At 42.1% G+C, this 13298-nt stretch overlaps 1 protein-coding gene across 3 annotated transcripts in view; it reads right to left on the bottom strand.

Moving 5' to 3' along the window:
• SFI1 (SFI1 centrin binding protein) overlaps window positions 1-12996 on the bottom strand; it is a 29640-nt gene extending 16644 nt beyond the window's left edge. The window contains exons 1-13 of one of the 3 annotated variants that reach the window (XR_004780294.1): window positions 12886-12985; window positions 11100-11183; window positions 9197-9373; window positions 8123-8194; window positions 5930-6037; window positions 5538-5632; window positions 3938-4055; window positions 3590-3692; window positions 2989-3145; window positions 2050-2211; window positions 1250-1320; window positions 738-830; window positions 256-353 (exon numbers count right to left, since the gene is read on the bottom strand). Coding sequence is in view for 2 of the 3 variants with exons in the window: in XM_035556758.2 (XP_035412651.1) it covers window positions 256-353; window positions 738-830; window positions 1250-1320; window positions 2050-2211; window positions 2989-3145; window positions 3590-3692; window positions 3938-4055; window positions 5538-5632; window positions 5930-6037; window positions 8123-8194; window positions 9197-9373; window positions 11100-11119 (1274 nt within the window). In the remaining variant the exon portion in view is untranslated. Of the gene's footprint in view, window positions 1-255; window positions 354-737; window positions 831-1249; window positions 1321-2049; window positions 2212-2988; window positions 3146-3589; window positions 3693-3937; window positions 4056-5537; window positions 5633-5929; window positions 6038-8122; window positions 8195-9196; window positions 9374-11099; window positions 11184-11807; window positions 12057-12885 lie in introns of those variants that run through there. The other 2 variants (XM_035556758.2, XM_050714204.1) reach the window with 2 other exon arrangements.
• Between the last annotated feature and the right edge of the window lie 302 nt (window positions 12997-13298).

The raw sequence follows: 13298 nt of genomic DNA, 5'->3' as shown, positions 1-13298 counted from the left end.
TTCCTACTGCTCTTACAAGACAACTTCCATTTTTTGTATCCAGTATTAAGAGTCTCATAGCTAGGCTTAATCCATCTCCCCCTCACACTTCACAGAGAAGCAGGAGCTATCAACTGTCTATTATTCACAGAAAACATGAGAGCAATTTGCATCAAGACAATCATGCTCCTAAAGGTATTAGCAGATTTTAAAACTGAACCAAAGGCTCACAAATCCCACATTTGTATAAACTTATATGAATATTTCTCTGCATACCTGTAACGTGCATGAGCCAAGGATGTTAAGGCCTGCTGTTGTGCTTCCTCCTTCTCTTCCAAACGGGACTTCCAGACGTTCCAGAACTTCTGCAGCACCTGAAACGGAACAACAAAGATATGAAAAACATAACTATAAAAGGAAGGAGAAGAATGCAAAGAGAGATTAAGTGTCCTAAGAAAACTGCATGCAGCAGGCAACCATTGTTGCAGCATACTGCACTGTTTCATAACACAAACTTCTTCTATGACCTGCTATAATTTGTTCTGGCAAAATAAAAAGTCATGATAAACATTAAAATCAGAAAATTAAAATAACATACCTAAGATTGACAGTTGACTCAGGCAAGAGATTTTCTGTGGCTATTAGCATTTAGAACAAAGCCACTGATTTAATAAGCAATATTTTGTAGCTGGAAGTAGACACCAATAGGACAGCTCAAGAAAAACTCTGACACAAGAACAGTACAAAGTCAAACTCACTGTAATCTGATACTGACGGTATGACAGATTTTTTCTCATTTGCTGAAGACGAGTGTTCATGACATTTTGCTGAAGACCCTTAAACCCAAGTTTCTGTAACAGAAATAAATGCACATAACTTTCACAAAATCCAAGTCAGCAAGCACTCATCGGTTTAGAACTGGCTGCATATTACGGACAACCTACAGTTGATGCTACTCCTTGTAATATCTAAAATTTACAATCTTGTCATCAACAAAACCATGCATCAATCTCCTCTCACAAATCATTGTTTCTCTAGCTAAACTAAAATTCCCCTCCACGTTCCCAGGGTTTTACTGTGAGACAACTAACTTTCCCATCTGGATTCAACTGGCATTCTGTAACATCTGGAACTTGGAAACCTGATTTGGAAACTCACCATGGCAAAAAACATCCCCCTGTACCATTGTTAGTGTTCATGGCACAATGCCAGTCACAAGTATTTTAATTCTCTCTACCACCTCTTCCACCTGACATAACGGTGCTCTTACCAGTAGATGATGCCTGTGATGTTTTTCAGCCAGCTCCCACTGCTGGTTCTCTTCCACACACAGCACAACATCTGTTACTGAGTTAAAGCATCTTTTACACAAACACCCATCCTGATAAATACACAATCTCCTCCCACAGAAGGGAACTACATCTTCATCTAAAAGTACATTTGAATTTCCTGCACTGTTATTTGTAGGGAGATATTTTGATTACAGTCAAGTTTCAGATTTTGCAGTCTTAACGCAATACATTTCTGATTCACTGTTCTGTAGTAGCCAACAAGACAGCTCAAGAAAAATTCTGATTTTTTATACCGTTCTTGTGTCAATCTCATTGTAACTTATGCTGACAGTATGACAGATTTTTTTTTATCATACGCAGGCAGATTTTTTTCCTGCAGGCTCTTAGCTATCAAAAGGCTAACATACTATGATTGCAAGTTTTATTAATTGTTAATACAGCCTTACATGCATCCTTCTAATGATACATTTGTTACCCATGTGTGTGGTGTGCATCCCTAGCCTGCTCGCTAGCAGGACAGAGCGAGAAGCTGAAAAGTCCTTGGCTTGGTGTAAGCACTGCTCTACAACAATTAAAACATCAGCATGTTATCAGCGCTCTTCTCATTCTAATCCAAAACATAGCACCCTACCAGCTACTAGGAGGAAAATTAACTCTGTCCTAACTGAAACCAGGACACCATGCTACTACATGATATTCCTGCTTATTAATCAGATCCTCCCACTGCAGTAATGCTCTTAACCTTAGTAATGCTAGCAACTCAATAGAAAATGGATACAATGCTTCCAGCGTGCAAAAGCTCTCCATAAAGCAATCCTTGCTGATAGTTTTTCGATCTCCTTTTGGTGAGCATGTGCTCTTCTCCTGCACTCCCATGACTGCCGCCAATTTGAGAAACACTGACGGACTATCCTGCCTTGGTGATGCTCTTGAGCTAGCTCTAGAAAACAAACACAAATTACTCATGAATTATCCTGTCCTGGACTCATTTATTTCAGGTTCTGAAGTAACAGAAGCTCCTAGCACTGGAAAATGGTGGTAAGAATTCAGTTAACACTCAGCTATGGACTACATTTATTTTTGATCACAAAGGCAATTTTAAAGCAGAAACATATTGTACTGATTCAAGAAGGGAAATGAGTTTCCCTTGATTTAACAAGTGCCACTGTGCCTCTTGTTCAATAGACACAAGCTCACATTTCAGTATTCTGCTGTTACTAGTTTTCTGATAGCCAAGCTGAAGTCTTTCCACTACCACCAATCAAAAGGCATTCACACAAATGTCTGAACTTGTCCCAGTGACTTCAAGGGAAAAACAAAAGAACTGGTGTAATAATCTTTACCATCCTGTAAGAGCTGCGATTTGTCTAATTACCAAGAAAATCTTCACACAGATTGACTGATAATAGCCCCAAATACATCCTTCTCACACATCTTAGAATATAATCTGCAATGTGCAATTTGTCTGCAATGTTTCTTCAAGGGAACAGTAAAGCATTTTCTTTTAAATCACACGGAAAGCAAGTGATCTTCCTCACAGTTCAGTACAGAACCTCAGCTAGCCAGGCCTGTGGCAATGTACAGCCCAAGTTGCATCTTACCGTCTGTTGGGACAGCAGCAACAAGAAGCACCACAGTGTCTCCTAGAATAAACATCGCTGTGCCCTAAGCGAGGGGGCTGAGCCCTATTCTGCCCTAACTCACCATTTTCACTCACCATTCTGACATTTCTTTGCTCTGTGGAGTTCTAAGTATCCCAGCCATGCTTCCATGCTTTTCTTCAATTCCATGTGCAGATGGTGAGTTACTGCCTTAGTCTCCTTCTGCTTGTCATTCTGGATGAATAAATACAGCTCTCGCCACTGCAACCAAGCCTGACAGGACAATTGAGGGAGGCCAGCAAGGGGGGAGAGGGGGACAGACAACATTAGGGAAGTAGAACAAAGAATTCTCTCCATAAGTACAAGAGTGGAAGCCACGAGCAATGCGGTTTCGCAAGTAAACCATGGACCCTGACCTCCATCCTTTAGGAGGCTGATTTTATACCCTGACATTCCTTCTACATTTATAGCCTGCCCTCTCACTCCAGTCCATTAAAATACCCAAAGCAGCATCAGCGTAGAAAAGGTAGAGACACAAAGAATTTCCAGAGCAAACATTTTTCCTTTTTTTTTGGTGTGTGTGTGTTTTGTTTGATGCTTTCACACTTCTCCCATGAGAAATCCAACTTTTTTTTTAATTGATCTGCAATGTATTAGTCACATCTGTGTGCAATTTAAACATTAGAAATGGTAGCAACAGGAGTTCTTAGGACTTACTCGAAACTGTAGGCTCTGGGCCCAATGCTGTAGAGCCAAAACATTCATTTTACGTCCAGCATGTTTCTGATAGCATCGTCTTCTCCACACTGCCCATGATATGCTGCCAAAGCAATGTTACAGACATTCAAAAGCAGGTTCCATAGTTTTGTGCAAGAAAACACCTTCCTCTCACTGGAAAAGGTATGAATAACCACCTTTTAAATTCACAGTCTATAGGCATACTAGAAGAATTCAAGTAAAAATCAAACATGAAACAAAGCCACTGCAGGAAAAGATCACAGAACATGGGTTAAAAACACAGCCTTGTGGTCAGTGCCTCCCTGCCTGTTTCCATTCCATTCTTACCGCAAACAGCTTCTTTCCCTGAATGCCAGTGCCACAGTCTGCATACTTTGTTTTGTCCTTTGAACATCAACATAAATCAGCCAATGCTGCCAGGTCCTGAGCAGTTTTTGCTTCTTTGCTGTGCAAAACAAAAAATTACAGCATCTTAAGTTCAAGCAAGAATTTGGCATTTTTAAGCACCCTGTAAACACCATCCGCTGTCGACCTCCAGGCCCCCAGCCTGCAGTGACACCTCGTGGGAAACCCTGAAATGACAGCCACCAGAGTCACAGCTGCAACCATCCACCCTTGGCAAAGGGAGTCAAATGGACAAGAAACAAAGATAGGATCATGCCACTTGTTCAGAACGGTGTGAATTATCAGAGTACGTCATTGCTTTGTCTTCGGTTCTGACAGGATGTATAATTAGATAACAATATTCAGCATAACAATCTTCCTAAATGAGAATTGCAGGATTTTCTTTGGTTAGTTCAAAAAAAAGTTCATCTGTAACTTTTCAAGTTATTCTCACATCACAGAGAACTCAACCAGAAACAAGCCAACTTTGTTTAGCAAGCCAGTCACACGGCTAAATCAGAGGTGTCATGAATTCCAGCTTACCACTTCATCCAGTGTGCTGCCCTGCCTCATATAAGTCTGGCTTGTCAGAACGGATATCAGTGAAGCAAAGTTATTAGAAAGAAATCATCAAAAATGTCACTGATTTTATGCTACTTCACATTTATACCTCAAAAAATACTTTTTTTATTTGGAAAATTTCTTTCTGATCTGGTAAATCAAGTTTTGACCCACCTTAAAACAGGTCACTTTTCTGTCATTTTGACTAAGTAACACACAGATGCTCCTGTAATTACTTTAGTCTAGAAAGTCCATCAGTTTCTTTCCAAAGATGCCAGAATACATAATATTCCAAGGCAACATTCATATGCAAAGAGACCAGTTATTTTGTAAATCAACACAGAACAAAATCATGGTATCATCTTTAAAAGGGAGTCATCTTTCCTTTCATGGAAATTGATATTCCCTAAAACTGAAGGAAGTTGCAATCAATATAGGCAACTTCACTAGCAGGACAAATCCAATGCAGAAGAAAGGAGCTATATAAGACTAGGAGCACTTCAAAAGCTTGGGCTTCTTTTCAACTGCATGGCAGAAGCTGGAAGGAATAGTGAATACAGGTAGAATACGTGTGGCTAAGTTTATACCATGAGGAATCAGGCTCTAATTTCTATAGGCACAGCTGATGAAGAATTCCAATAACACATTCTATTCAAAGCTATTTGTTTGAACACATATTGTGATAAAGTTAGAAACAAACAAACACAAAAATGCAATTGAGACCAGATGGAGAGGCCCTTAAGCTTATTCGCTGACGCCCCTAACTAGCTACATAGCTACACAGTGGCACATCAAAAAGAACCCCCTCGATAGTTCTAGACAGTCAACCATCTGTACCTAAAAACATTGTACTTTCATAGGGTAGGGGAGTTAAACGCACAGAAATATGGAAGAGACAGAGATTCTGTGCAAACATTTCCCTTGGAAACTCCTATCTCAGCATGTCCCCAAATAAACGTAATTACCTCCCTTCTACACTTACCATGAGACTCTGCAACACAATATTTGTTCCTCTTTCCCTGTTGCTGGCACACATAAGCTCTCCAAGCCTTGAATATCAAATTGTGGAGTAAGTGCCTGAAAAATAATAAAAAAAACATTTGATGTAACAGCTACCAATGCCTAGAAGTAGGATTCTTTTAAGTTCAGCTGCACTCTGAAGATATGCCGGATAAGAAATTTTTACTGCATCCTAAGAAACAAAAAAAAAGGGGGGGAGGGAAATATTAAAAAAACAATGAAGACATTGCTCTTGACCTAGATGTATCATTTTACTATATTAATCGTTCATTGGTATTAACAACTTCTTCAGAACCTAAGGAAAATTTCTCATATAGCTATATACACACAGTAACAGAAAGCAATTTCACAAACCTGTAATGGCTGTCAGCTCTGAGTATCAATTTCCTTTCTCTGCAAACAGGCCACCACTCCTTCCACACTCTGAACGTTTTTTGAAGAATCTTCTGGTCATAAAAGCATCTAGGCAGGTGAAAGATTTGGACATGGGAAACTTCAAACATGTTTCCAGGTTGACCACCAATACATTCAATGCAGATTTTCATTTTGTCTGATAAGCCTAAGAGCATCTAATTGCATGCTACCCTAGTGTGACAACCTATTCCAAGACTCTTAAGTATGACAAGAAGCAATCAGTTCATTGGCTCTAAATACTAAATGATGCAAATATTTTCCTTGCCAATTTTGGTCTTAGTTATTTTAACATAAAATATTTTACATATCAAAATAAATACAAAAGCTGCTTGCAGATTTTATAATGCTTTGATATTTCCATCATGTTCTTAGAAGCAGCACACTGATCTCAAGTCATCCCAAATGTAAGATCTTCCCAGAGAACGCTTAAATAAGCTTAAAAAACTACTTCAGGAAGTTGCACATTATCCATGCCAAAAATGAAACTGTTTATCTATTCGTTTACCTTCTCCTTCTGCATGGATGCTAACGCACAAAATGGATTTACAAGTCACATATGGCCTCCAAATCCTTTGAACCCCAGAAGAACAGCCTCTACTTCTACACCCAAATTTAATTATCACACCTGACCAGGTAAGAAGTGATGCTACTTTTCAAGTGAACTGGGAACAACTAAAAATTCAGGTAGAAGAGAATCAATATGATGGAATTAGGATTTTGATCACCTATCTCATAGGATAAAATTCTCTTTAACTAAAAATAAGGGTCCTCATCTATTACTCAAGCAATTCACTTTTTTATTTTAAATATTCTCTGAAACATTTTTCCATTTGGTCAAAACGACCTGACCAACATTTTACAAACGTGGAAGTTTCATCAGCTGGAGTATGAATGTTTTCCAAAATTTTCTCAACTGTTTGTATTTTGGATGGAGAGAAGGAAAATGGAAGGACCCACAAAACACACAAGCTAACAAACAAAAAGCATAGAAGAAGCCCAGACTAACTTCATGAAATTGGTCTTGCCTATAATATGAACAGGATTAGGTCCAGAATACCTCGATGTTTGTCAGTGAAACATACAAATCCTTTCACAAGTTGCAATTCATAGCTACCTACCCCAAGTTGCTAAGTCATTCCAAGCACTCAAGCATGAAAAAAAATAAAGAAAAAGAAGAAAGAAAAGAAAGGAATGAGCTATACATTTTTTTTTACTTGGTGCACTAATATATAACTAACATGTAAATAAAAGCTATGGAGAACTGACAACAACTGATTCTAAAAAGGCATTTAATTATTGCTTATATTCCTTTCTCAACTTTAGAAAATATATTTCCACTCATTCTAAAAAACTACAACAGCAACAAAAAAAAATTGTCCTAAATTTACACAGCCAAAGCAAGTAATGCAAATTCAGTATACGGGATAGCAAGAACAGCAAGGTTCGCAGGACAGCTTCCCTTTACCAACTAAGGCAGGCACAGTCAGAATACTTTTAGCAGAGTACAGTGAAACTGGGCAACAAAGGGCCTGATCTTACTCTGACTGAAACAAATGCATGTCTTTCCACTGGTAACTGCCTCAGTTCCCAGGGGCATGGTAAAACAAGAATGAACATGCAAATTAAAACTAAAGCAGAAAAGAGTATCAAAGTGTTGATTTTTAGTAGCTGAACACTAACAACAAAAATGAATCATCTGCTACAGGTATTTTGAAGTCAGATGCAAAGTGCAGCAAAACATATATAGATACACACATTAAGAACAACACTGCAAACAGTGAAATGAACTGAAGATCAAGATCTATTTGTGTTCCAGATTATTTATAAATTTGAAAAATCATTACATTTAAAGCATGTGTCACATTCATACCCTATCATTTGTATGCACGTACAGTTCAACTTCATCAAGACAACTACAGGTCCTCTGAATATGGTTAGTGAAGTTTAACCACAACTATTAAAACAACAAACAGGAGCAAGAGAAGTATTCAAATGATCTCAAAAGATACCCAAAGATTTTCTTGACAGCCAGTCATCTCTTAGCCCAATGTTACAGTACTAAACCATACTAAAAAAAAAACAAAAACAAAACACAAAAACAACAAACACCTAATTTTCTGGAACTTCATCTACCTTGCTTTGGAAGGAAGAACTTGTCCAAATGTCTTTTTTGCCCACAGATAGAAGAACTTCCTTGCTAGGCATCTGGAATATAAGAAAAGTTTAGCATCCTTGGACTCTACCACTGTTAACTTCCAGGCAGCAGTAAAAATACGAACTTTTAGGCTAGTTTCAGTAATAACACTAAGGGTCTGCCTCTACAGAGATCAAATGCATATACAAAATATCTACATCCTGAAATTAGTACCTTTAACAGGTCTACTCAACAAACACAATGAGGTCAGTGACACACTTGCCTAGGAAACCTAGGCTGACAAGGTATTTTCAAGCAGCCCAGTTACACTCAGTGATACTGAATAGCAGTCTGCTGATTAACTGGGGTGCCTTTTTCATGATTAGAAGAGGTAACGCTACTATTTCTCTGGTCAACCAGCTGTGTCAGACATATTTCCAGAACAGTGAGCCAATCTAATGTTTACCCCTGAAAGAGGGAGATGTTCCTTCTTTCCACCTCCCCCACAGCAGTTCTGCTTCTCCAGATGCCTGTTCCACTCACTCATCTACGACTGTGATACTATCACTTTTTTTTTTCAAATGGATTTAAGAGTTAATTGCTTCACAGATGGCCCCCATAAGCACGAAAGCTGACATAGCGATTAAAGCACACAGCCATGAAGAGGGCCTCCCTCTTTCAGCAAGCCTGAGCTGCTACATCAGCTCCATTTGTTCAACAAAGTACTAGGCTTTTGATCTCCAAACAATTACCATCCCATCTTTGTCAAGATTCCTTCAACAAAGGAATATAAAGAAACACAGGAGGAGAGCAAGACTACATTATTATACCTGGCAGTCCACTAGTAACACACAGTGTTAAACAGTCATTGTTCACATTAGTAAATCAAAAATGTAGGAAATTTGAGCTAATACATGTCTTCACTTTACCACAAGACATCTTCAGAACTGCCTGACAGACCTGTGAATAAAACCTTTGCCTTAGCCTTCACTTCTACTACTAAACCCAAACTTCTTCAGGGGTGACCCCCACCCCTGCTCCATTCAGTAAAAGATATGTAATGTACTTATCACCTGATCTGGAATTCTTTTAACCTTCTTCCTCGATTCCAGGTATACCCAGCTTGATGCAGACAGTCACGACCTCTGTCCTGAAACTGTCCGTCAGGCTGGGAAGCAACGGATTGCCCAACTGCATGTATTTCAGGCCTAGGTAGCGGTTGGATTTCATGCACCTCGAGGCATTTTAATCTTAAAGAAAAAGAAGAAATATTTTGTGCAAAGCTATGTTAACTGAATTATTTCAATAAAATAATTTATAAAAATTTGTACAATCACATATAGAAGTTAACAGCTACACAATGTTAAAACATATTTATTGTCTCTTTGTCAGGCATTTTTCATTATCTTCATCTCTGGAATGTTAAGGCCATTTCCCCAGGATGAGCAGTAAGACAACTCAGTGTAATCGAGATACAGACAATTCCTTTCTCCTCTAAAATTGAAATGAAAAGGTACTAAAACACATTTGTGCTTCCTCTCCCGTGTGCGTATACAATAAAAATTAAGGCCTTCGCAGAAAGTTTTGAATGTGTTTTTCTGCCTTTTTATTCTTGAGCATATGAAGCTTTTCTGTCTACAGCTAAAAAACCATCTCGAGGACCAGGGAACTGAGGTGAGAATTTCTCAATGATCATTTTAACTGGAAATTGACTTATACATACCGCACTTTTCCTAGGAGCTCTTTCCTAGCCTTGCTTATATTTGAACTAAATGTAACTTTTGAACTAAATGTAACTCAATGAACTTTTTTTTATTCATAAAAAAAAAAAACTTCCCATTTTCACAAATCCATCCTTAAAAAAACAAAATTAAGCATATTTACCCATTATATAGTTTACTTTCACATGTACTTCTGATCTAAAAAATACCTTATGTTTTTATGAATTCTAAGTATTTTGTCTTCATAAATTCCTGAAAACAAGAATAATAAAAAAATCTAACCAGATAAAACTTGCTGGACCAGTTGTATTGAAGCTTCTTTCCCAAAACAAATACTGCCACCACCCTGAAAATTTGCACATTAGAACCACAAACACATTCTTGAACTCCGTAACAGGCAACAGAATAGAACAGTCTCAAATCTCACCCTAGTAACTGCCTGAACTGAGCTAGAAAAAACATGGCTACAGTTAGAAAAAAACAATCTTGTTTCCACAAAGTTATTGGAACAATCCATGCTAATAAGTTTCAGGAGTTCAACAGAATGAGTATTCACAGCATGAAGAATAAATCACTGAAAACAAACAAACAACGCAGTTTCCTACAGTTTATTAGTTAAAACCTCCTAGGAGGAAACAATATTTTTGCCTTGTTCCACCCAGCTGCAAGGAGATAAAACAAAACCAACAAAAGAAAGTGACCTATATTTTGCAAGAGACAGAAATCCTTCTGCTCCTATAAAATATTGTTTGAATATTTTCTGAAAGAGGTAGGCCCCATCTGGAAGACAAAAGAATTCTCTGCACATACAAATATGCAGTAAAGGCAACTGTATGCACCTTGAAGAAAAGGGTTTAAGGGTCTTGTAAAATTATGTTAAGTAGTTTTCAGCCTAAGGTTTTGTACATGTCTATTAGGTCCAATTACCTCTAAAACATTCCAAACTGTTCCAAAGGCAAGTATTCAAGCTTTGATAAAACATGTAGAAGCTTTGCATTAAAGTCTAATGATCAAGGAAGATTTTTTTTATACTATAGTGCTACGATAACGTAAACCCCCACAAAGTCATCCTTTTGTTTGCCTTTCGTTGTTGTTTGTTTAATTATTATTATATTTATCTAGAAGAGGAACACATTCTGGTTAATAACATTCCACGGAGACTATAACTTTCTGCTATCCCATGGAATGCATAAGATGTCATAACGAAAAAAAGCAGCCAAGGTCTTTAACAAGACAGCATCCTATTATTACTTACCTGCTTTGGGATTTCTCCATTTTGCTACAGTTCCAAGTCTGCAGTAAATAAATGCGCTTGCTGCACTGGAATGTTGTTTATTAGCTTTGGACAAAAAAAAATAGTTCTTGTTATTTGTCATGAATTTATCAAATGGATTTATGCTAAATGCACTCTCTGAAGAAGGACAGGAATTCATCTCACCCAACCTGCATACAAATTGTGCATTGTGCATTTCTAGGTGTTTAATATGAAAAGCATCCATCTGCACAGCCTTGCTGACCTGAACAATACCATGCTGACACAGTCCGTTGGTAACAGACAGGCACAATTGTTTGGATCCTAAACCAGCAACTGTGCCTAGCTAAAGCTGTGCTGGAAAGATGGTAGAAAATGGAGATGACTGGAAGTTATGTTCCCCAATTTAGAACTAAATCAATAGTCTAGGTGTAGAAAATCAGTACCTGCCCGAAGTGATTTCTTTGTTTTTAAACTACTGGCCTCCGCTGCCTTCAAAAAGATAAAAATTAAGAAAATGGCAAATTCCTGCCACCTGCAGCAAATCCTTCTGTATACACAGCACCTTACACCTGCCAAAGGCCTCAGAGGAAGTAGGACTGTGAAACCACCTGAACTTATAACCAGCCGCCTACTTGTAAACATGAGATCCAGAATGTAAATTGCTGCGAGGCTAAAGTTGTGACAGAAAAAAAAAAAAAAAAAAAACACCTCACTGCAGCCGACCTGAGCTCTCCTGGATGAAACCCCTTAGAGGCAGCGAGCCAGAACCTAATGGCTCGGTGTGCTTGTGGAGGAACGCCGGAGAAACAGGGGACTAGACCAGCCTCCCTCAGTGCCCTGCGGGCTAGGCTCTCCCTCCTCACGAGGAGCCGCCTCAGACACCCCCTCAGACCCCCAGGCGCGAGCCCGCCGACGGGACGCGGGGCGGGGCCTCAGGCCCAAGCCCCGCTCCCCGCCACCGAGAGGGGCCGGAGCGTCGCCCTCGGCAGCGCCGCCGCCGCAGCGTCCCCCAGCGGCGGAGGAGCGGTGCCCGCCCCGGACCCGCCGCCGCCGGGAGGTGCAGCGGCTGCGGCGGTCACCGCGGGCAACAGCCGGTGCCTTGCACACGCTTCCCCGCCCGAAGCGGCGTGCCGGCCCGCCGGGGCAGCGCCCGTGGAGGTAGCGGGGGAACGTGGAGGCAGCTCCCCCAGCGGCCGTGCAGCACCGCCCCGCCGCCCCAGCAGGCGCTCGGTGAGCCCGCTGCTACGAGTCCTGCGCGGAACGCAGCGCTCCGCCTAGTAAGACAAAACCGAGGAACGTTTGTTTATTTCACTCCGCTTTGTAACGCCGATGTTCGACCGGAGATCACAGGGAAAAATAAAAAAATAATTAAAAAAAACACGCCGTTTTTATCCACCGCAGCCCCGCTTTTATTCACCCAGCTCCGCGGGTCTGCGCCCCTCAGCGAGGCGCCGCCGCTCCTCTCGGCGGCCGGGCTGGCACGGGGGCTGGGGCCGGGGCCGGGGATGGGGCTGACAGGGGCCCGGGGCGCTGACTGACGGGGGGCCGGTGCTGACGGGGCCCGGAGCTCTGACTGACTGACTGACAGGGGCCCGGGGCTGACAGGGTCCCGTGCCCCTCCCTGACGGGCCCCGGAGCCCTGACTGACTGACAGAACCCGGTCCCCGCTTCCCGCCCTCCCCTCACGCCGCCGCCCCGCACCCCGACCGCTGCCCGCCCACCCTCCGGGCTGCCCTCCCTCAGCGCCTGCAGGCCCTCAGCGCTCCCCGCGGGCTCCCTCACGCACCGCAGCGGCAAAGCGACGGCTGCTCGGCGGGGCTCGCCGTGAGGCACCGCATTGAGCGGCGTGGCGGCGCGGCCCCGCTCCCTTCAGCGCCTTTTTCCAGTCAGGCGCCGCGCGGGGGAGCCCCGCCGCCAGCCCGCGGCTCCGCGCCTGCGCGTGGGTCGTTAAATGGGTGCGGGGCGGGCGGCGGAAGGCCCCGGTTACGGCGGCTGAGGGGAGCCAGAGGCGGGCGAGGAGCTGAGAGGGCGCGCGAGGGGCCGGGGCCGCGGCCGCGTGAGGGGAGCGGAGCGGAGCGGAGGCGGGCGGGAGGACGGCGCCGGCCCGGGGCGCCTGAGGTGGAGGAGGAGGAGGAGGAAGGAAGGGGGGTGGGGAGCGAGCACGGCGCCGCCGGGCTGCGTGAGGGGGGGAGCGGAGCC

Source organism: Cygnus atratus, chromosome 17, assembly GCF_013377495.2.
Source record: "Cygnus atratus isolate AKBS03 ecotype Queensland, Australia chromosome 17, CAtr_DNAZoo_HiC_assembly, whole genome shotgun sequence".
Taxonomy (NCBI): Eukaryota; Metazoa; Chordata; class Aves; order Anseriformes; family Anatidae; genus Cygnus; species Cygnus atratus.
This window is presented reverse-complemented; position numbering and strand designations above follow the sequence as displayed.